Below are 26,111 nucleotides of genomic sequence, written 5' to 3' on the forward strand. Positions count from 1 at the left end.
AGGTCGAGCCTTCTCATTTATGGCTCCTAAACTCTGGAATAGCCTTCCTGATAACGTCCGAGGCTCAGACACACTCTCCCAATTCAAAACTAGATTAAAGACCTATCTGTTTAGTAAAGCATACACTCAGTGCACCACTTAGCCGGTTTCCACACAGGTGAAGTTTTTTTTCCTCTCCGCTGTCGCCACTAGCTTGCATGGTTCGGGATCTGTAGAGCTGCGTATCATTGGATTTGCTCTTCAGTCTTTGGACTCTCAGTAGTGATTATTAAACCACACTGAACTGAGCTCAACTGAACTGAACTTAAACACTACAAACTGAACTACACTGTTCCTATTTACTGTGACCTTTTATGTGAAGCTGCTTTGACACAATCTACATTGTATAAGCGCTATACAAATAAAGGTGAATTGAACTGAATTTTTCACCCCTGTCCTCAAAAGTGTTAAATCAAGATGCATTTAATTTAGAATCAAATTTACATCGGACATTAAAGGGGTCATGATCTGAGAAATCCAAATTGCTTTAATGTTTTGCAATATGAGAGCTCACAGCACCATGAAAACATCCTGCAAATTTCAGAACTCAAAACTTTGCGGTTTCTCTAAAATCAGCATACATTGAAGGCAGTCTGACTAAAACAACAGGTTCAGGAATGTTCGACTCTATGATGTCATAGGGAGGATAAGCTCCGCCTCCACAGAAGATCAACACACACTTCTACAGTTTTCTGTTTATCTTTGTTTATATGCAAAACTGTCTGCCAATCAGAGCAGTAGGTGTTTAGTTCGGAATCAAAAATAGGCCACGCCCACTTAAAAATTAAACTTTCGAATAATGTGTGAAAAAAAGCAAAGAAAATAGACAATTACCTCTAAATTATGTATTAGATGTACATATTTTGATGACATTATAGGTGAACATCAGACCTGAGGTAGTTTAGGACTACTTTAAGTTGTTTTATTTAACAAAAAAAGTAAAAATAATGTTGAAAATAAAGTTAAAAGAAGTTAAAAATAAATAAATAAAAATACTGGTGAAAACTTGGAGTCAGATAAATAATAGTTTTCCCTTTGAGTTAGTTATATGACCCCATTGGCTGCTTTTTTGTTGTTTTGTTTTACACATAAACATACTTAACCTTAATAGTTTTCTTCAGATATTAGAAAGACTAATATCTTTCAACAGCTTGTTAAAATAACGGAAAAATGCTAAAAATGAATATACAGCGGGGAAAATACGTATTCAACACATTGTCATGTTTTTTTCCTGGGAATAATATTTCTAAAGGAGCTGCTGACAGATTTAATACTTTATATAAAAGGCTTTTTTGGAGATGGCAGCTTAAAGACGCCTCTCATTTGGAGAATGAAGTCACATGCATTGCTCAGGTGTGAGACTTCAACAGAGTGTAAATATCTTGATGGTTCTGTGGGTCTCGTCTATACAATCTGAGCTTTAATTTGTATTTTATATTGGATTTAAGTCAGGTGATTGGTTGGGCCATTCTACAGCTTGATTTTCTTTCTCTGAAAGCATTTGAGAGTCTCCCTGGCTGTGTTTTGGATCATTGTCTTGCTGAAATGTCCACCCTGGTTTCATCTTCATCCTCCTGCTAATGTAGATGTTGGACTGAAGCAGCTGATGTTCATTTACACTGAGGAAGGGCAGAGGGTTACTAAAGAACAACTGAGAGATTTCAGCTGCTGTCTGGGCTTTCACTGTCAAACTACACCTCCCTTTCTTCATGTGTTCAATTCTTTTTCCCTGCGTCATTTCATTTTATTACACAGAACTTGATTTGTAAACTAATTAGATTTGTTTTCTTTGCGTTTATGAAATACTTTGGTTGTTACCAACATCCTGTTCAAAATTTCAAGTCAACAGCACCTTTAGAAATATGTTTTCAGAGAAAAATGATGACATGTTCAATCCTTATTTCCCCCGCTATATTGAATGCAAAGCGACTGCACAACAGAAACATTGACAATAAAGAAACAGCATCACACTATGATTGTGTAATATATAGCATCTCTGGGTTTAATTACAGCAGAAGAATAGCAGAAAAACAGTGAGGAACAGGTCTTTACATGTAACTGCAGTTTGGCCGAGACCCTAAGAATGTCTCAGGAATCTGTCAGAGAGCAATGAAAGCCCACTTCACACGCCAACAACAGCAGAAGAGTGAATAACAACATGCTCTGATTCACTATCTGTCACACTTATTACAATATCATGGAAGATAACGTGAAGAGAGAAGTAAATATGATGTATTTACAAGTCAAAAGAGAAAAATAAAGAATATATTTACAGTCTTCTTGTCTAAAACACATTCTGACAGAATTACACATCTCCAAATGCTTACTTTTAGCTCAGTATTTATGATTGTTTTCCAATATAAATAGCTTTTTATATATATATAAGATCTATTTAGGAAGCAAAATGCATCAAAATGAAGCGTGGTGTTGCTTAAATGACATCAAACTTTACAATGTTTATTTTGCTAGCACACATTATTAGTCTTAAGGTAAACAAATAAACCCTGCATGTTAATCCACTAAAATAAAATTATTTTGTTAATCCTTTATCAACTTTAACGTCCCTTTGACAGACTGGGTGTGATATTTTTAGCCACACTCCTTCAACCCTTAGTTTAAGGATTTTAGTCCAAGTATTAATAAAAATAAAGCCCCGCCTCCTACTTTTAAAAATGTATTTCTGATTTATTTTTGTCCTTTATTAGATAGGACAGTATTAGGACAGGAAGTTAAGACAAAGTGGGAGAGAGAGTTGTCCTCAAGCAGTGATTCGAACTCGGGTCTCCCTGAGGTGCTACTGCACCATATGCCGGCGCGCTAACCACTAGGCTATTGCACCGACCCCCATCTGTTTTAGTTGACAATACATCATCATACTGAAATAAAGCCCCACCCCCTAGTCAATATTCAGTTTCAGCTGCAAATACATAACCATACTGAAATAAAGCCCCGCCTCCTACTTAATATTTGGCTTAAGTTTTAAATACATCATCATATTGAAATAAGACCACGCCCCCTACTCAATATTCTGTACCAGTTGCAAATACATAACCATACTGAAATAAAGCCCCGCCTCCTACTTAATATTTGGCTTAAGTTTAAAATACATCATCATATTGAAATAAAACCCCGCCCCCTACTCAATATTCTGTTTGTTTAAAATACATTATCACACTGAAATAAAACCCCGCCCCCTGCTCAATATTCAGTTTCAGCTGCAAATACATAACCATACTGAAATAAAGCCCCGCCTCCTACTCAATATTTGGTTTAAGTTTAAAATACATCATCATGTTGAAATAAACCCCGCCCCCTGCTCAATATTCAGTTTCAGCTGCAAATACATAACCATACTGAAATAAGACCCTGCCCCCTACTCAATATAAAGTTTCAGTTTAACATACATCATCATATTGAAATAAACCCCGCCCCCTACTCAATATTCAGTTTCAGCTGCAAATACATAACCATACTGAAATAAAGCCCCGCCTCCTACTCAATATTTGGTTTAAGTTTAAAATACATCATCATATTGAAATAAACCCCGCCCCCTGCTCAATATTCAGTTTCAGCTGCAAATACATAACCATACTGAAATAAGACCCTGCCCCCTACTCAATATAAAGTTTCAGTTTAACATACATCATCATATTGAAATAAGACCCCACCCCCTACTCAATATTCGGTTTCAGATGCAAATACATCAAAGATACTGAAATAAAACCCCGCCCCCTACTCAATATTCAGTTCCAGTAGCAAATACATTAACGATCCTGAAATAAAACCCCGCCCCCTACTCAATATTCAGTTCCGGTTGCAAATACATCAAAGATACTGAAATAAAACCCCGCCCCCTGCTCAATATTCAGTTCCAGTAGCAAATACATCAACGATCCTGAAATAAAACCCCACCCCCTACTCAATATTCAGTTCCAGTTGCAAATACATCAAAGATCCTGAAATAAAAGTTGCAGCAACAATTTTAAATTTAAAGATGAACTATTTTTCGAACATTACTATTTAGAGTGGATAATATGCGAACAGCAGGTGGTCCTCCAGAGCGCTTCACTCCTCACTGGTCATTTTGAGGAGACTCTGTTTGTCGATCTTGAAGAGTCTCCATCCCTCCTCCAGTGAGAGGTCAGACGCTCCTCGCCGCTTGTAGAACTCAATGGAGGAGGTGTTCCACTCAGCCACTATGAAGTGCATACTACTGCAGCGCGTCCTCACCGCCGTCTGCACACAAGCACACATGATCAGCATGCACTGGCAGCAGGAGGAAGATCAGAGGGCTGTAAAAGCTTAGATCATTAACCTGATCACTAATGATTAACTAGCGCTCTATACTTTGAGCTCTGGTGTGCACTGCTGCACTTTAGCCCTTAAAGGGAAATTTTTATTAAAAGACTTAAAGGGACAGTTCACCCACATATGAAGATGTAGGTTTTCTTCAGTAAAACATTAAACTTGTGCTTTTCAAATTTAAGTGCACTACTTTTTCACAATTGTGCACTTTTAACAATTAAGTGCACTTCATTTTAACTATTAAATTCACTTGTGCACTTTTCACAATTATGTGCCCTTTTTCACATTTACTGTAAGTGCACCTCTTTTTTGACCATTAAGTGCACTTGTGTGCTTTTTTACAATTTCGTGCACTTTTAACATTTAAGTGCGCTTTATTTTAAATATAAAGTTCACTTGTTTTTTACGCAATTATGTGCACTTTTTCCTATTTACAGTAAGTGCACTTTTTCACTGTTGAGTACACTTGTGCGCTTTTTCACATTTACTGTAATCACTCTTATTCACTATTAAGTGCGAGTGCGCCTTTCACAAGTGCACTTTTTACAATTATGTGCACTTGTGTTTTTCAAAATTATGTGCACTACTTTTTTTACCACTATGTGCACTTGTGCACTTTTAACATTTAAGTGCACTTTATTTTAAATTATTATGTGCACTTCTTCACTATTTAGTGCACTTGTGTGCTTTTCACAAATGAACTTTTTGTTATTATTAAGTCAACTTTATAACTATGTGTACATGTGCTTCTCAAAATTACGTGCACTTGTGCACTTTTCACAATTACGTGCACTTCATTTTATCTATTAAATTCACTTGTGCACAATTATGTGCCCTTTTTCACATTTATTGTAAATGCACTTCTTTTTCACCATTAAGTGCACTCGTGTGCTCTACAATTTCGTGCACTTTTAACATTTAAGTGCGCTTTATTTTAAATATAAAGTTCACTTGTTTTTTTTGCAATTATGTGCACTTTTTCCTATTTACAGTAAGTGCACTTTTTCACTGTTAAGTACACTTGTGCGCTTTTTAAAAGTGCACTTTTTGTAATTATTAAGTCAACTTTACCATTATGTGCACTGTACATTTTAAAATTACATGCACTACTTTTTCACAATTATGTGCATTTTTAACAATTAGGGCGACTTCACTTTAACTATTAAGTTCACTTGTGCACTTTTTGCTATTATTATGTGCACTTGTGTTTTTCAAAATTATGTGTACTTGTGCACTTTTAACATTTAAGTGCACTTTATTTTAAATAATTATGCTTTTCAATATGTGCTTTTCACAAATGAACCTTTTGTTATTATTAAGTCAACTTTACCATTATGTGCACTGTACATTTCAAAATTACATGCACTACTTTTTCATAATTACGTGCATTTTTAACAATCAAGTTCACTTGTGCAATTTTTCACATTTACTGTAATCACTCTTATTCACTATTAAGTGCGTCTTTCACAAGTGCACTTTTTGCTATTATTATGTGCACTTTTTACAATTATGTGCACTTGTGTTTTTCAAAATTATGTGCACTACTTTTTTACAACTATGTGCACTTTTAACATTTAAGTGCACTTTATTTTAAATTATTATGTGCACTTCTTCACTATTTAGTGCACTTGTGTGCTTTTCACAAATGAACTTTTTGTTATTATTAAGTCAACTTTATAATTATGTGCACTTGTGCTTCTCAAAATTGCGTGCACTACTGTTTCACAATTACGTGCACTTTTAACAATTAAGTGGACTTAATTTTATCAATTAAATTCACTTGTGCACTTTTCCCAATTATAAGCCCTTTTTCACATTTACTGTAAATGCACTTCTTTTTCACTATTAAGTGCACTTGTGTGCTTTTTACAATTTCGTGCACTTTTAACATTTAAGTGTGCTTTATTTTAAATATAAAGTTCACTTTTTTTTTGCAATTATGTGCACTTTTTCACTGTTGAGTACACTTGTGCGCTTTTTCACATTTACTGTAATCACTCTTATTCACTATTAAGTGCAAGTGCGCCTTTCACAAGTGCACTTTTTACAATTATGTGCACTTGTGGAACCAACATCACTACTTGCTATACACTTTTATACACATATACACTTATTTAACAACACACTTTACATGCCAATTTGCACATAACAGCTGCACATATAATGTTGTATATAGTAATAAACACGTACATACACTTGTCAATCTGTATATTTGCACTCACTACTTACTTCTATTTTTTAAAATATATTTATTATCTGTTTTTTGCCCTGTCTCTGTAATCCTGTTGCACTGTAGAAGCTCTGTCACCAAAACAAATTCCTCGTATGTGTGAACATACCTGGCAATAAAGCTCTTTCTGATTCTGATTCTGATTTCTTGTGTTTTTCAAAATTATGTGCACTTGTGTACTTTTAACATTTAAGTGCGCTTTATTTTAAATTATTATGTGCACTTCTTCACTATTTAGTGCACTTGTGTGCTTTTCACAAATGAACTTTTTGTTATTAATAAGTCAACTTTATAATTATGTGCACTTGTGCTTCTCAAAATTACGTGCACTACTTTTTCACAATTACGTGCACTTTTAACAATTAAGTGGACTTCATTTTATCAATTAAATTCACTTGTGCACTTTTAACAATTATGTGCCCTTTTTAACATTTACTGTAAGTGCACTTCTTTTTTCACCATTAAGTGCACTTGTGTGCTTTTCACATATGCACTTTTTGTTGTTATTATTAAGTAAACCTTATAAAATCATGTGCACGTGTGCTTTTTTAAAATTATATGCACTACTTTTTCACAATTATGTGCACTTGTGCACTTTAAGCAATTGAGCGCACTTCATTTAACTCTGAAGTTCAATTGTGCACTTTTTCCACATTTACTGTAATCACTCTTCTTCACTCTTAAATGCATGTACAAGTTTTCACAAGTGCACTTTTTGCAATTATGTGCACATTTGCCAAATTACAGAAAAATAGCTTTTGCATTTTTCTACATATGTACTTGTGCACTTTCCCCTTTTTATTTACTTATTTATTTTTACAAATACATAAGAAGTGCACTTTGATTAACAGAGGAACAGCTCTCTCATTGTCCACTAAAACAGATGTTAAGGTTAAACTTACCTGACTGAGTTTCTTCAGGATTTCAGACCCAATCCCGAAACCTAATTAGTGTAGAAAGAAAAGTGTTAGATTACAGTGTCTCATTAATCTGATCATCTGAAACTACACGCTCACAGTCGTACCCCGATACTCCTTCATGACGTAGAAATCTTCCAGGTAGAGCAGTTTCCCAATCCAGGGGTCATAGGTGAAATAATACATGGCAAAGCCAACGATCACATGACCTGGAAAAACAGCCCAATATCACTGCACTGCTGCTGTTTTCACGATCACAATACAAACATTTGCATTGAGATGATAATCACTGCTTGTTTACAATTGGCTCTGGTTTTCTGAAATTAATTTATTTGGTGGGATTACTGGCATCACAACCCTCGCATACACCACAGTCACGTCATTCCAGGTGTCAAATCCTCAATTCACCTTTCTTTTGCTTTGTTGATTTGAGCCTTTATACCACACTGCAAATCAATACTTCTCACAAAGAATTGTGTTTGTTTTTGTGTGCAAATATATCCAATTATTAAATCAACATAGATTTACTTACAGAAAATGATACGGAGTTTTATTTTCTGAATAATTAAAACAAATTGCGATGCTTATGATTAAAATTAAAAATGAATTTATTTAAGAGGAAAAACAATATTACTTTCCTTACACCATTGGTTGGTTTTCTTACTTGCTTTAGCAAAAACTGAGACGTAACAAAAAAGGTGAAGACAAAATGAAAATGTTTTAATAATTTGTTTTAATATTTTGCTCATTGTTTTTAACAGAGCAAAGACATCTTTTACCGTATTTCCTATTATATATTATTTATACTATTATTTGCTTCTGAAGAAACTTCTATTACTTTTATTTTGGCTGGAATTAAAATAATAATAATAATAATAATAATAGTAATAATAATAATAATAATAATAATAATAATAATAATAATAATAATAATAATAGTAATAATAATAATAATAATAATAATAATAATAATAGTAATAATAATAATAATAATAATAATAATAATAATAATAATAATAATAATAAATACAAAATAAAAATAAACAAACTAATAAACTAATTAAAAATTAATAAAAATATAAAAAATACATATAAATTCATTTTAAAACAAATGTATAAAAACTAAATAATAATGATAAACTACACTGAAAAAAGTGTTGCATGCAAAACTGTTGCAAACTATTTATTTGTGTTAAATTTAAAAAAACAAATAAAATTTTATAATGTTTAACTTAATTTGTTTGTTTAAATTCAACACAAATAGATTGTTTACAACCACTTAACGTAAAAAAAATTGAGTAAATCCAAGGAATCATCTTTGAATAATTTTTTTCAGTGCATATGTAAAAATAACAAAATAAAATAGTCATTAAAACTAAATAAATTATATTAAATTATTTTAATAAATATAATATTATTAATAATAAATAAATAATTAAATTAATAATTTAATAAATTAATAATTAAAAAATTAAATTAACTAACTAATAAATAAATAAATCGTCATTGTTATTAATAAATACAGAATAAAATAAATAAACAAATAAAAAAGATAATAATAAAAATATAAAAAATAAAAATAAATTTTACAACAAATGTATAAAAAAACAAAATAATGATAATAATAATTTATATATAAAAATAATAAAAATAAAATCCTTATTAAAACTATTGCTTAAAAACTATTAAATAAAATAAATAATATTAAATTGTATTAATAAATATAATATTTATTAATAATAAATAAATAACAAAATTTCAATTAAATTAACTAATAAAAAATAAATAAATATACAAATACAACATAAAAATAAATAAACAAAGATATAAAAAGTAAATAATAATAATAAATTATATATAAAAATAATAAAAATAAAATCCCTATTAAAACTATTGTTTAAAAACTATGAAAATAAAATAAATAATGTAAAATTATATTAATAAATATAATAAAATGTATTAATAATAAATAAATCATTATATTTTATTAAATAAATAAATAAATATTTATGATAGTAATAATTAATAAATAAATCCAAAATTAAAATAATGAACAAATAAAAATAAATAATAAAAATATATAAAAATGTATAAAAACAAATGTATAAAAACTAAATAAATAATTAGTATTATATTTATTGTTATTTTAATAATAATAATTATAGAAATAATATTATGTATAAAATAATAAAATAATACAGTTATTAAAAATATTAAATGAAATAAATAATATTAAAGTATATTAATAAATACAATATTATTGATTAATAATAAATATACATTTTAAATTAAATAAACTAACTAATAAAATTAAATTAACAAATAAATAAATAGATAAAGAAATATAAAAATGGTTATTAAAACTACTGTTAAAAATGTGTTGAAAAAGCCTCCATCATGCAAACCAGCATCCATTAAAAGGTCTGGTAATATAGTCCTCAAGTTTTTGCACTAGAGAACAAGACAGAAATCCTGAGTAATAAAAATATGTTTGCAGTGCGTTTCAAATCAAAGCATTTTTTCAGTGCATGGCGAGTGATTATCTTTGGAGCGTACAGTGTTGTGGTGTAAGTCTGCTGAGGTTTGCAGGTGTTTTGGGCCTTACCTCTGCTTTACTGTAAATGTTACACTATTGTACCGGATCTTTCTTTCAGTTACCTCCCCGCCCATCCATGTACACGCCATGAGCAATGTACATGGCGAAGCAAGAGACTGTAGCCTGAACACAATAAATTACAGAGCGGGATTGGACAAGTGTTCTTGGCAAACGTGTTCAGATTCACAAGAAGAAAACAAAAATGTACAGTGCAGTGTTGATGTTACAGTGTTCAGTTAACAGCTCATCTCTCACCTTCTCATCCTCATGTCAATATATATCTAAAGCTAAAGTTACACTTATTACAATGCATTTAAAATCAAGTATTTACTTCCATTTGGACCCAATTATGCATAACTTATTATGTGTATTGTTATGGTACTAATGGATTTTTTTTTAAGTTTTGTTCATTTACTGAAAGTTTTTTGGTCATTTTTATTTTTTTTCTTCAGGATGAAAAAAGTCTTAAATGCCTTTTTTGGTTTTGTTTCAAATAAATAAATAAAAATTATTCATTCATTCATTCATTCATTCATTCATTCATTCATTCATTCATTCATTTTCTTTTCGGCTTAGTCCCTTTATTAATCTGGGGTCGCCACAGTGGAATGAACCACCTAAAAATTATTCAAAATAAATCAAATGAATGAATAAAAATAAATCAAATAAATTAAAATAAAATAAATAAATAAAATAAAAATCAACTAATAAATAAAAGTTAAAAATTAAATAAAAAAATTAAAAAATACAAAATAAATAAATAAAAATAAATACAAATCTATAAATAAATATCAATAAATTAATAAAATAAATTTAAAATAAAAGAATAAAAATAAATAAAACCAATAAAAAAATCTATAAAAAATAAAAATCAATGAATAAAATAAAAATAAAGCAATGAATAAATTAAATTTAAAATAAATTAAATAAATAAAACAAAACTAATTACTTAAAATAAATCTTATACAAATAATAACAAACGCATTTTTCCCCTTCAGTTTCTGAAGTTATATGGCAGGGATATAGGTACATTTAAGTTGCTGCAATGAAATAATAATAATAATAATAATAATAATAATAATAATAATAATAATAATGATAATAATAATAATAATAATAATAATAATAATAATAATAATAATGATAATAGGTAAAGCAGTGGTGCAGTAGATAGTGCTGTCGCCTCACAGCAAGAAGGTCGCTGGTTCGAGCCTCGGCTGGGTCTGTTGGCATTTCTGTGTGGAGTTTGCATGTTCTCCCTACGTTCGTGTGGGTTTCCTCCGGGTGCTCGGGTTTCCCTCACAGTCCAAACACATGCGGTACAGGTGAATTGGGTAGGCTAAATTGTCCGTAGTGTATGTGTGAATGAGTGTGTATGGATGTTTCCCAGTGATGGGTTGCGGCTGAAAGGGCATCCGCTGCGTAAAACATGTGCTGGATAAGTTGGCGGTTCATTCCACTGTGGCGACCCCTGATTAATAAAAGGACTAAGCCAAAAAGAAAATGAGTGAATGAATAAATAATAATAATAATAGTAATAATATTATTCTTTTTTATCATAGTTTTCCATAATTTTCATTCCTAATTGTTTGATTTGCATAAACAATTGCTACTGTAAAATCACGTTTGCATGATCCAATACTAATATGCCCTAATGAGCTAATTATATCACCCTCGTGTCATTACAAATCCAAATTTCCATGCATTTTCCAAATTTGAAATGCAAATGAGAACTGATCAAGCTACAAAAACGGTAAAAGAAAACCCAGCATTTCTAAAAGGGTATCATATCAAAGGAAACAGACACAAAATAAGTTGTTGCACGTCAATAAATATAAATAAATAAATAGATAGATAAATAAAAATAAAGCAATATAAATCAATCAATAAATATAAATAAATACAAATATTATATATATATATATATATATATATATATATATATATATATATATATATATATTTATTTTATTTTTTTATTTATTTTATTTCCAGACTGTTCCCCTTTAAAAAAAAATGAAAGAGTGTTTGAACACTGTCAATTCAGACTGTTCCCTGCTGTCAATTCACGTTTGCATGAATCATTACTAGTACACAGCATGTAGTTTGTTCAACATGCACACTGCAATGCAAAGAGTTACTAAACACAGTTTTGCATCATTTCACACAGAAACACTACTGATAAACCAAGTGTGGGTGTGTATTTACACACTCCTGCTGTTCTTGCTTGCTTAACCTAATTTGGAAACAAAAAGCAGAACAACACAACACAACACAACACAACACAACACAACACAACACAACACAACACAACACGCACTCAATGTAGTGTTTCTTACCGTCCGTGCTCTGATGCTGTTTGGCCACTTCAGCCACCATACAGTGATAGAAAGGATGATCTCCAAAGCCGTCCTCCAGCAGATCTGCAGAAGAGCCACAACACTTAAAATGCTGTTATAGGACTGTATCCTAATGCATTTACATCTAAATAAATAAACTTACCTTTCTCAGTAAGAATAACTTGGTCCTCCATTTCCTCAAATTTTGCCAATTCCTAAAATAAAAGATGCAATTTCAGGTAAAAAAAAAATTTAATTGAGCATTACTAACTAGCACTGTACCTTTAATATCTAATATGTAAAGAGAATATAAGGGATCAGATAAATATAAAGCATTTAAAATCTGTATTTTTTTGCATTGCTCCTCCATTTGGAACAAAAACCCAAATTATGCATGATTCATGAAACTACTGATTGTGCATGATTTACTGTAATTATGCATTAATTACTGTATTTTAGGCTATTGTGTCATTTTTATAAGGGTTTTTTTCTTCTTCTAGGTCAAAACAGACCCAAATGCATTTTGGTTAAACATAATTTTAATAAAACAACTTAATATTAAGATCCTAAATGTAAAATTGCACTGCAAAAATTATTTATAAATGTATAATTATAATTCATATGAAATAAATATAGTATAAAACAAATATAAAAATGGTAACACTTTAAATTAATGGTCCATTAGTTAACGTTAATGTATTTACTAACATAAACAAACTATTAGTAATACATTTATTACTGTATTTATTCCTCTTTGTTAATGTTAGTTAATGTTAAGTAGCGTTAATTCAAGTTAACTCAATGTGCATTAACTAATGTTAACAAGCACAATTTGGTTTTTAATAATGCATTAGCTAATGTTAAACTGATTAATAAACGATCCTTAACTGATTAATTATTCATCCTTAATGTAGTAAATATATTAACATTAACTAATGGACCATTATTCTAGTGTTACCATTAAAAAAATAATTAAATATTTACTTCAGCCTGATCTCAGTCTTTTACGTTTTGTTAGTTTAGTGGCTAATTCGTACAAGGAGGCGTGGCACCTAACCCCACCCCTAAACCCAACCGTCATTGGGGGATGAGCAAATCGTACTATATTGCACGAATTAGATCGTACGAATTGATACGAATTAGCCACTAAATCAAAAAGTTACGAATTGCCGTGAGATTGTGTTGATTTATTTACAGCTCAAAATTATGGGAATACTTTACACAATGCAACTCCAAGTGTTACCTTTATGGTTTTGAGCAGTATATAAATAAATACAATAATAATTCAATAATTATATATAAATAAATACAATAATAATTCAATAAATATATATAAATAAATACAATAATAATTCAATAAATATATATAAATAAATACAATAATAATTCAATAAATATATATAAATAAATACAATAATAATTCAATAAATATATATAAATAAATACAATAATAATTCAATAAATAAATAAATAAATATATATATATATATATATATATATATATATATATATATATATATATATATATATATAAATAAATACAATAATAATTCAATAAATATATATAAATAAATACAATAATAATTCAATAAATATATATATATATATAAATACAATAATAATTCAATAAATATATATATAAATAAATACAATAATAATTCAATCAATATATATATATATATATATATATATATATATATATATATAAATACAATAATAATTCAATAAATATATATAAATAAATACAATAATAATTCAATAAATATATATAAATAAATACAATAATAATTCAATAAATATATATATATATATAAATACAATAATAATTCAATAAATATATATATAAATAAATACAATAATAATTCAATCAAAATATATATATATATATATAAATACAATAATAATTCAATAAATATATATATATATAAATACAATAATAATTCAATAAATATATATATATATAAATACAATAATAATTCAATAAATATATATATATATATAAATACAATAATAATTCAATATATATAAATAAATCTTAAAATATCTCAATATTCTTACAGCATTTTTTTTAAAGTGGTGACAATGAATTATTAAATGTAATAGATTTCAGCTCAAAACAAGAAAATAAAATATGCAAGAGCAGTAAAACAAAAACAAAGTTTCCCCTGTGAATTTAGGGTATTTTTGTGACCCTTTGAAGGAACTTTAAATTCAATGGTGGGAAAACAAGTAAAAAAAAAATAATAATAATAAACAAATACATAAATAATAACTAATAATAATAATAATAAACAAATACATAAATAATAACTAATAATAATAATTATATATATATATATATATATATATATATATATATATATATATATATATATATATATATATATATATATAAATTATTTCATTAATAAACTTTAAGATATTATTCCCTCAGGAAATATTTGCATCACGTGCATCACAAAACAAAGAAATAAACCTGATCGGTGAATTACAAGCACACATTTATCATCAGTTTTTATTGCTTAAAAGCTGAACTTCATACCTTTATGAGTCGCAGTATGTCAGAAACGTCCTTGGGTTCGGCTTTCCGTAATATATAACTGGCCATTTTCTTCTTCTCTTGCTCTTTTTTCCTTTGCTGACTAGTCCTCGATATGCAAAGAGTAGAAGTATTTGTTTCTTCATCCGCTTCTCAGAGGTTTACCCTCAGCTACAGGTCTGAGATCTGCTTTCTGCTGTTCGGACAGACATGCAGCAGCTCTGTTTCATTTGTGCTTAATTCTGCCGAGCTTCTTCCTTTTATTGATATCAGAAAGGGGCGGAGACTTCAGGCCACGCCCACAAAAACAAACCACTCCTGTTTGTTAATAATGATGTTATCATTCTGGAAAGATCATCGCTGGTTAATGTATATACACACTTGCAGATCATTCAGTACATAAAGATCTCGATTCCTGATATTCATATACAGTTTATCTTTTAATCTGCTTATGTAACTGAACAAATAGTGGACAATATGCTTACTACAAGTGCTTAAACAGATATGTGGAGATGTCTGATAGCTGGATTATTTCTATATGTAAAACTAAAATAAAAACAGTCATATCTGCCATATCTAGAGCGCATATAAACTGTGGCATAAAATAAAACTCTTATTTGACATAATATTTACACAAAATGAGCAAATAAATAGAAAAAAGGAAACTTACAAAAACAGCTTAAACTATAATAAACTTAGATAATCTGATCACAAAAACATTACAAAATGGTCAGTAGATAAAAATAAAAGTATTACATATTTATTTAACAATAAAAACATCTAAATAAAACCAGCAGTGAGTACATTTCTGTTACCGGAAATAAATAAAACATTAATGGAAATAATAAAACCTTAAAAAAGGATTAAAAATAACAAAACCCCAACAAATCTGCAAAGACTTTTAAGTGAAATAAAATGTTGAAAGTTGATCATTTTAATAGTATTATAATTTCCATGATTTACACATCTAAGAGGACGACGCATAATTGTATTAAGAAAATGTAAATAACATTTCTGTTTAATAAAAAATACATTAATTTGTTTGTTTAAACCATGTAAAATTTGTTTAATTATTGTAATGACTTTAATATACAAAAATATTAAAATTTAAATTATATATATATAAATACACACACACACACACACATACATATATATATATATATATATATAGGTGAAGTCAGAATTATTAGCCCGCCTGAATTATCTTTTTCCCCAATTTCTGTTTCAAGAGTTCCCACTTAGATATGCTTGGTGTATAAAGCAGGTTTGGCATGCTGTCCCGGGAGAGAACCCTGAGCTCTGAGATATTTGAGCCCAGGGCTCCCACCCAGTCAATAAGCATATCAGGACATCCGAGATCAGGTAGGTCTCGAGAGCTCCCTCTTTAAAAAAGGGAGGAAAAGGAGGAGATGGGGTGGAAGGGGGGATTCTTCCAAATGAAGATAGAGCAGTAGTGAGAAAATGATCCATTTATAGTAAACTAGGATCACTCTGATTGGATTATTACTGATTACAGATGAGCGGCCAGTCGTGCTCAATCATATCACGTGCTCCTCTCGAAATTAGTTTATGAATCTTCACTTAACGAAGAGCAGATTTTTTCTGATAGCCATGCGATATTCTGAAACAGCACTGGTCCAGCCTTATTACTATATATACTCATTATATACTCTGCCCACATACAGCAACAAGCAGAGGACACTCTACAGTTTGACGAATATTGCAGCTGCAGGACAACATAATGTACTTTTGAGGCTTTTTTAGTCGAGAATGTAGTTGTTTAAATTGCAACTATGCAGTTTTTTTATAAGGATATTATTTATATTTTAAAATATTTATAATTTCCGAAAGAAATTTGCCTGCCATACTGAGCTGACCAAAGACGGTTGACGTTTTGTCTATCCACAAGATTAAAACAGCGTAATTTCTAACTACAGCTGATCAAATCATTATTAAACTGGTCAGAGGTATTCTAAGTCGATCTCTCTCTTTTGTATGTTGTAGTACTGTATTTATACCATATAATTGTAGTGTATTGAGTGTGAGATGGGACTCGCATATCAGGAATATGTGTTGTGTTGGCAGAAAGAGAAAATGCCCGCATGTGTTTCGCATTTTTCCTTATCGCAAACACAACAGCAGTACAGTGCTTTTTCGGGGTTAATTATTGTGATATCCTGTTGTTTTGTGACAGAGAAATCCTGTAGACTGTAGGGAGAAATCTCTGTAGAATGATGGCATTTCATGTCACGTTCAGCATTATAATCTTAAAATGTGAGCAAAATCAGCTGTTTTGTCATCACTTTAGACATTACGCTAGAGAATCATTCAAACACTAGCTCTAAAGTAACGTTGGTGAATTAGTAACGGCTTCTGCTGTTCTGACGTCAGCTGCAGATGTGAATGAATAGCGGAAGAAAGTAGTTCCTCATACAAAAGGATTTTTAGTATACTGTATTTTATATATGAGCAATATAACACTCGTAGTAGTACGATATGGCTGTATATAAGCACTGGTGGGACACTAACGCCCCATTCACACGGGGCGTCAGCGTCAACGCTTCCCATTCACTTTGAATGGGTGACGTCAGGTGTTGGTGAACTGCACTGTGGATCTGTCGGCACCACTTCAGCGGCGTTACTCGCTGCAGAAGTTGGGAAATTCTCAAGCGTCAACGGAAGCGTCAGCCAATCAGATCGCTTTATGCAAATACCCCAGCTCAGACAGTAGCCAATGGCAGACTACTTTCATTGGCTGACGCTGCTATGATGATCGCGTCAGCCCCAACTTCAGACATGCCCTCGGTCAAGCCTTGATGCTGAAGCCCCCAGTGTGAATGCAAGGCCGCCATAATGCACTGCTACAAGTGTGATATTACTCATATATATATATATATATATATACACACACACACACTAATACTTAAAATTGATTGCATAAATAATTTTTGCATTACTTTCCATTTTTATATGCAACCTTTAATAAATTAAAGTACATGTTCATAGGTTGTGAATGTTTTGCCATCAGTTTGTCTTGATTGTGTTTAGCCATGATGTGCTCTTGTGTTGTAAACATGACTTACAGTTGGACTACAGTTACAGCAAAAATGCAGAACAAAAGTCTAAATAACCCAGTGGCTGGAGATTTCTCTGAACTGATAAAACCTTTTATTAGTAACTTAATCTTTCCTGCTGACGATCTGAAGAGTTTCTACATCAATTAAATGAATGTGGAGGCTGGAAAAATGCATGCAACTAGATGCATTAACTATTAAAATAGCTAAAGTCCTGTACAGAATGCCTTTACATGCTGTTTTTCTTGCCACGGGACACTGAGAGGACATTAATGAAAAGCTTCCAGTGTTTCTGCACCACACCTTTGACCTGAACATGTGATTGACCTTTGCTGCATGAACCAAAACACTCTAGCGCAGTGAAATCTGCTCTCTGGAGAGTACTTTTCCACAGACATTGTGCTAGAAATGAAACTAGTCTATCTGGAGATTAACCCTTTACCTCCACTGTTAAAAAAATCCTGTCAAATTGACTGTAACTTACTGCCAGCAATTACCCAGCAGTTACTGTATTTCATACCACAGTAAAATTATTATAAAAAATAACTAGATTAGTAATTAGCATACTGTAAAAATTTAATACAGCAGTTTACTGTTTTTTACCATGCTGAAGCATAGTACTGCAGCTATTTTCAATAAGATTAGTACAGTGGTAGCTGCAAGGTAAAATTACTGTAAAACTAACTACATAATTAATTAGGATACTGTAAATTTAATACAGCATTTTACTGCTTTTTTACCATGCAGAAGCACAGTGCTGCACTGTTACTTTCAATAAGATTATTGCAGGAGTTGCTGTATTTCATACCACAGTAAAATTACTGTAAAACTAACTACATAATTAATTAGGATACTGTAAATTTAATACAGCATTTTACTGCTTTTTTACCATGCAGAAGCACAGTACTGCAGTGTTATTTTCAATAAGATCATTACAGCAGTTGCTGTATTTCATAACACAGTAAAATTACTGTAAAACTAACTACATAAGTAATTAGGATACTGTAAAATTTAATGCAGCATTTTACTGTTTTTTACCATGCTGAAGCAGTACTGCACTGTTGTTTTCAATTAGATCACTACAGCAGTTGCAGTATTTCATACCACAGTAAAATTACTGTAAAACTAACTACATAATTAGCATACTGTAAATTTAATACAGCGTTTTACTGCTTTTTTACCATGCAGAAGCACAGTACTGCATTGTTGTTTTCAATTAGATCATTACAGCAGTTGCTGTATTTCATACCACAGTAAATTACTGTAAAACTAACTACATAAGTAATTAGGATACTGTAGATTTAATACAGCATTTTACTGCTTTTTTACCATGCTGAAGCAGTACTGCACTGTTATTTTCAATAAGATCATTACAGCAGTTGCTGTATTTCATACCACAGTAAAATTACTGTAAAACTAACTACATAATTAGCATACTGTAAATTTAATGCAGCATTTTACTGCTTTTTTACCATGCAGAAGCAGTCCTGCACTGTTATTTTAAATTAGATCATTGCAGCAGTAGCTGTATTTCATACCACAGTAAAATTACTGTAAAACTAACTACATAACTAATTAGGATACTGTAAATTTAATGCAGCATTTTACTGTTTTTTTTCCATGCAGAAGCAGTACTGCACTGTTATTTTCACTTAGATTATTGCAGCAGATGCTGTATTTCATACCACAGTAAAATTACTGTAAAACTAGATTAGTAATTAGTGTACTGTAAATTTAACACAGCATTTTACTGTTTTTCATTATTCTTAAGCACAGTTCTGCACTGTTATTGTTAACAGTACTGTACTGTTATTAATCACAGCTTTGACAATCTAAATAAAGATGTATTACATGTATTTTCACATAATACAGCTATTTTACCAAGCAAAGTGATTTTTTTGCAGTCATTACTGTATTTATATTTACAGTAGCAGATGATTTCCCAAAATGCATTGTACTTCTACAAATAAAGCACTGAGATTTAATCACAGAATTCATAATACCAAAAAAAGAGAAGCAACAAATGTGCCCAGAATCAGTGGTTGTATAAACAGAACTATTTAGCTTCATTGCCTATCAGTTTATATGTTTGCACTTTGGCCTTAACATCTGTCTGGGACGAGGTCAAGAAACATCTTATCTCCATTTTTAACAGTGTGACACTATTATGGCAGCTGTACATGTTTGCGATAATAAAGGTCTTCCCGTAAAAACAGTCCTTCCTATTCACATGCACTCAAAAATATATCTTGAGTTTGCGGCTTGTTCAAATTACTAATTTAAACTGAGCTGAGTTCACTTAAATCTGTAAACACTAATAAGTTAACTTAATTTCTTCATGTTATCCCAACACTGATATGACTATGAGGAACGCAGCAGCTTTACAGTGTGCTTTATTTCAGCTCAGCTTAAATCAACTGCAATGACAGCAGCTGCAAATGCTCACTTTTAACCCTTTACAGAGATATACTGTATACTGTTTGTAATTAATGTCAATGAAGTTACGATAGGGCAAAAATTATTCGCCCTCCTGTGAGTGTTTTTCAAATATTTCCCAAATGATGTTTAACAGAGCAAGGAAATTTTCACAGTATTTCCTATAATATTTTTTCTTCTGGAGAAAGTCTTATTTGTTTATTTAGGCTAGAATAAAAGCAGTTTTAATTTTTTTAAAGCCATTTTAAGGTCAATATTATTAGCCCCCTTAAGCTATATTTGTTTTGGATTGTCTCCAGAACAAACCACGGTTATACAATGACTTCCCTAATAACTCTAACTATACCCTAATTAACCTAGTTAAGCCTTTAAATGTCACTTTAAGCTGTAGAGAAGTGTCTTGAAGAATATCTAGTCAAATATTACTTACTGTCATCATGGCAAAGATAAAATAAATCAGTTATTAGAGATGAGTTATTAAAACTATTATGATCAGAAATGTCTAGAAAAGAAATCTCTCTGTTAAACAGAAATTGGGGGAAATAATATAAAATAATTGAAATTTAACAGGAGGGCTAATAATTCTGACTTCAACTGTATCTTCAAATGCAGAAATACTGCATCCACGTCGCCCTCTAGTGTCATAATAATCCAGTTTATATATTTCCTCATGACACTTTCAGTGTTTTCTAAATTTTGACCAATAAATAATTATGTTTAATGATTTAAACGATTATTTAAATGATTATTTGTCGGAAGTCGCCACAGTGGAATGAACCGCCAACTATTCCAGCGTATGTTTTACACTGCGGATGTCCTTCCAACCGCAACCCGGAACTGGAAAACACTCATACACTCTCATTAACACACACACTCATACACTACGGTCAATTTAGTTTACCCAATTCCCCTATAGCGCATGTGTTTGGACTGTGGGGGAAACCGGAGCACCCGGAGGAAACCCACACCAACACGGGGAGAACACAGAAATGCCAACTGAACCAGTCGGGACTCGAACCAGCGACCTTCTTGCTATGAAGTGACAGTGCTAACCATTGAGCTATCGTGTCGCCCTTAACAAAACAAACCAGTGTTACTGTACTATGATTTAGCTTTTTTTTAAATTTCCTTTTTATTAAATATTTTGAATTAGTTTTTAATTTGATGTTGTTGTTTTTATGTTTTATGCATCTTTTAAATATCTCTATAGTTATTAATTTATTTTGACATTTATATACATTGATGTTTATTTAAAGCAGCAGTTTTTAATAGTATAGGTTGTTTGGAAAACTACATATTTCTGACCATCCCACATATAGTTTGGGTCACTAAGTAAATTGTTTGTATATGTTTCACTTTAATTTATCTATTTCTATGTGTAAATACACTGTTTTTGAATTACTCATATATAATTATAGTGAGTTTGCACTGAACAGTTTAGCTGCATCTTCTGAATTCTGAGTGGCAGTTGAGAGAGTGGAGTTACCATGACGATTGCAGCGCATCCTCAGACAACAGAGAGGACCTTGAAGCAACAACTAATTCTTGTCTCTCTCACTTATTACTAAGGTTAGTTAAATTAACATATAAATCTAGAATACACATGCTTTAATGTATAAATAATCAGCTTTAACTGATTACTTGATTAATCATTTTAAGATGTCATGTAGAAGTTTATTCATGTTTTCAAGTGTGATTTGATTTCATGCATTCAGAGTGTTTTGTGTACATCACTTAAGCTACGGTCACACTGGACTTTGTGTGTTCGAAATTCTGTCGTGCGGCGCTGCGAAAAGGGGCGGGATTAAACAAGATGATTAGACATTAAAAAAGCGAGCGATTGCTCCATGTTTTAAATTTCTGTCCAGAGAGGTCGTGTTTTGATCCTCGATTGGTCTCACGCAGTCAAGTGATGCGATTTCGCAGGTCAGAGTTCACCAAGCATGAACTTTGCACCGCAGCAACATGCGAAACTTAACGCATGACCTCGCGTTTCCGGTCTGATGCATTCGTGTGCGTATGAATGGAAGTCTATGGGAGGAAAAGCCCAGTGTGACCGCAGCTTTACTGTAAATACTTAACTTGTCTTCCTGACACAGTAATGTTAATTCAGCCAGTTTGTGACAGATTCTAGCATTTCTGTACAAATGGTTAAGGTTTCATGTTGCTTTTTGTATGTTTGTTTATTTATTTATTGTGATGTGAGTTGATTTAAGTATCTATACAGTGTGTACTATTTCATCCAACATGTTTATGAATCATTTTGTGATTTAAAGTGTCTTACTGACTCTAATATACAAATGTGGATATGTAATAAAAGACAACAAAGAGGACCTTGAAGCAGCAACTAACTCTTGTCTCTCTCACTTATTACTAAGACTACTGCTTACAGTCTTCCCGACCACCAGGGAGCTGTAACATATTTAATAAGCTACATTTACTATACAATTTTTGACAGATCTTGTTTTATTCAGATTTTAATAATTAAACTTAGTGTATTTTATCTAATTGATTTGTTCGATGTGCTTCATTTATATACCAAAAAACTAAAACTAAGGGGTGACACGGTCGCTCAGTGGTTAGCACTGTCACCTCACAGCAAGAAGGTCGCTGGTTCAAGTCCCGACTGGATCAGTTGGCATTTCTGTGTGGAGTTTGCATGTTCTCCTCGTGTTGGCGTGGGTTTCCTCTGGGTGCTCCGGTTTCCTCCACAGTCCAAACACATGCGCTATTGGGGAATTGGGTAGGCTAAATTGGCTGTAGTGTATGAGTATGTGTGTGTGGGTGTTTTCCAGTTCTGGGTAGTACATCCGCAGTGTAAAACATATGCTGGAATAGTTGGAGGTTCATTCCGCTGTGGTGACCGCTGATGAATAAAGAGACTAAGCCAAAGAAAAATGAATGAATGAAAACTATATACCTGACACACATATTTCCAAATATCTTTCCAGATGCACATGAACAACTCTGTTTACCATCATATTCAGTGACTTTCTGAGTATAATTTTCCACATTTTCCCTGTTTGTTTTTTCCGCCCATGAACAATCAGACAAACTGCAGGAACAAAACAAACGCAGGTTTATCAAAACTCCCCTTTTATTCATTCTGCTCTTTTGAAGGCAGAAACCAGAACAAAACAAAACAGAGCCCCTTTAGTGAAACATTAAGCTCAGTTGAGTTTATCAAAGTACTTGAGTTTGCCTGCGGGGTCGGGGATAATCTGTGCGGAAACAGGAGAGATATGGAGAGATACTGAGACCTGGGATCAGTCAACACAATATTTACAGAGAAACACACACGCGCTCGCACACACATGCACACACATAAACACATCTATATCTTACCGTATCACTGCCGGGCTTCCATCCAGCTGGACAAACTAAAAGAGAAGAAAACAGAGTCAGAAACAGCAAAACCAAAACACATTTACAGTTTATTTACTTATTTATTTACATGCTTATTTGTGCATTTACTTTTTTACTTGCTTGATTATTTATTTACTTATTTATTTATTTACATGTTTATTTTTTTACCCATTTAATTATAACCGACAGTAAGAAACTGTAAAACCAAAACATATTTACAGCTTTTATTCCCTTATTTATTTACTTGCTTATTAATTTACTTGCCTGTTTAGTTATTTACTTGCTTGCTTGTTTATTTATTGATTTACTTATTTATTTACTTGCTTATTAATTTACTTGCCTGTTTATTTATTTACTTGCTTGCATGTTTATTGATTTACTTATTTACTTGCTTGCTTGTTTGTTTATTTATTTAAAACAGACAGTCAGAAACAACAAAACCAAAACACATTTACTGTTTTTATTTATTTAATTAATTAATTGTTTATTCACTTATTTATATATTTACTTATTGACTTATTGACTCAATTATTTATTTAAAACAACAGTCAGAAACAGGAAAACCAAAACACATTTACTTTTTATATTTACTAGCTTATTAATTTATTTATAGATTTACTTGTTTAATTATTTACTTGCTTATTTGTTTACTTATTTAATTATTATCTACTTATTTAAATTATTTACTTGCTTATTTACTCAATTATTTACTTGCTTATTTATTTCCTTAAAACAGACAGTCAGAAACAGGAAAACAAAAACACATTTATATTTATTTATTAGCTTATTAATTTATTTACTTATTTACTTGCTTATTTGTTTATTATTTAATTATTTACTTGCTTATTTATTTACTTAAAACAGACTGTCAGAAACAGCAAAACCAAAACACATTTACTATTTTTATTTATTAATTTACTAGCTTATTTGTTTACTTATTTATTATTTACATATTTACTTATCTGTTTACTTATTTATTATTTACATATTTACTTGCTTATTTGTTTACTTATTTATTATTTACATATTTACTTGCTTATTTGTTTACTTATTTAATTATTTACATATTTACTTGCTTATTTGTTTACTTATTTAACTATTTACATATTTACTTGTTTATTTGTTTACTTAACTATTTACATATTTACTTGCTTATTTGTTTACTTATTTAATTTTTTACATATTTACTTGCTTATTTGTTTACTTATTTAATCATTTACATATTTACTTGCTTATTTGTTTACTTATTTAATTATTTACATATTTACTTGCTTCTTTTTTGTTTACTTATTTAATTATTTACATATTTACTTGCTTATTTAATTATTTACATATTTACTTGCTTACTTATTTAATTATTTACATATTTACTTGCTTATTTGTTTACTTATTTAATTATTTACATATTTACTTGCTTACTTGTTTACTTAATTACTTAATTATTTACATATTTACTTGCTTACTTGTTTACTTAATTACTTAATTATTTATTTACTTAAAACAGTCAGAAACAGCAAAACCAAAACAAATTTACAGATTTTATTTATTCATTTACTAGCATATTTTTATGTAACTATTTACTTGCTTATTTGCTTATTAAATTTTTTACATATTTACTTGCTTATTTATTTACTTATTTTTTTACTTGCCTATTTAATTATTTACAAGCTTATTTATTTACTTAATTATATAATCTTTACTTGCTTATTTATTATTTTAATAGGCAAATAAATATTTATTCATTTGCTTATTTAAAACAGACAGTCAGAAACAGCACAACCAAAACACATTTACAGTTTTTATTTTTTATTCACTTGTTTATTTATTTATTTGCTTATTTATAAATATTTATAAGTTTAAGTAATTTTTTTTATTTATAAATTAAATAAACATTAACAGTTTTTTTATTTACCAGGTGCTGTTTGTTTGTTTATTTATTTATATTTTAATTAGTACTGTCAAGCGATTAATCGCAATTAATGTCATCCAAGATCAAAGTTTGCATTCACATAATATATACTTGTACTGTATAATATGTACTGCACATATTTATATATAAATAGCAAAGAAATTTGTCAGAGCATTTAATATAACATTTTTCTTCAGGAGAAAGTCTTTTGTTTGGTTTGGAATGAAAAATAATAATAATAATAATAAAAATACATGTAAAAGCAACTAAGGTCAATATTATTAGGCCCTTTCAGACATTGTTCTGTTGCCAATCAAAAAAAAACAAACAGAATTTTCCAGTGACTTTCCTAATTAAC

The 26,111-nt window shown here is 30.3% G+C and overlaps 2 protein-coding genes across 2 annotated transcripts in view; both read right to left on the reverse strand.

Annotated features, from left to right (window-relative positions):
• Positions 1-2,015: 2,015 nt before the first annotated feature.
• On the reverse strand, positions 2,016-15,213 carry sat1a.1 (spermidine/spermine N1-acetyltransferase 1a, duplicate 1). Its single transcript, XM_056452642.1, has 6 exons — positions 14,969-15,213; positions 12,590-12,641; positions 12,427-12,510; positions 7,599-7,700; positions 7,477-7,517; positions 2,016-4,275 (listed from the first exon to the last, which is right to left on the reverse strand). Exons 1-6 carry the CDS (start codon positions 15,032-15,034, stop codon positions 4,105-4,107), a joined length of 516 nt encoding a protein of 171 aa, XP_056308617.1. The 5' UTR covers positions 15,035-15,213; the 3' UTR covers positions 2,016-4,104.
• Positions 15,214-23,557: 8,344 nt separating this feature from the next.
• The window catches only part of LOC130220270 (peroxiredoxin-4), a 10,314-nt gene continuing 7,760 nt past the window's right edge, over positions 23,558-26,111 (reverse strand). Inside the window, exons 3-4 of the mRNA XM_056452643.1 lie at positions 23,824-23,858; positions 23,558-23,699 (exon numbers count right to left, since the gene is read on the reverse strand). Of these exons, the coding sequence (XP_056308618.1) occupies positions 23,649-23,699; positions 23,824-23,858 (86 nt within the window). The 3' untranslated portion in view covers positions 23,558-23,648. The remainder of the gene's footprint in view (positions 23,700-23,823; positions 23,859-26,111) is intronic.

This window comes from Danio aesculapii, unplaced genomic scaffold (genome assembly GCF_903798145.1).
Source record: "Danio aesculapii unplaced genomic scaffold, fDanAes4.1, whole genome shotgun sequence".
Taxonomy (NCBI): domain Eukaryota; kingdom Metazoa; phylum Chordata; class Actinopteri; order Cypriniformes; family Danionidae; genus Danio; species Danio aesculapii.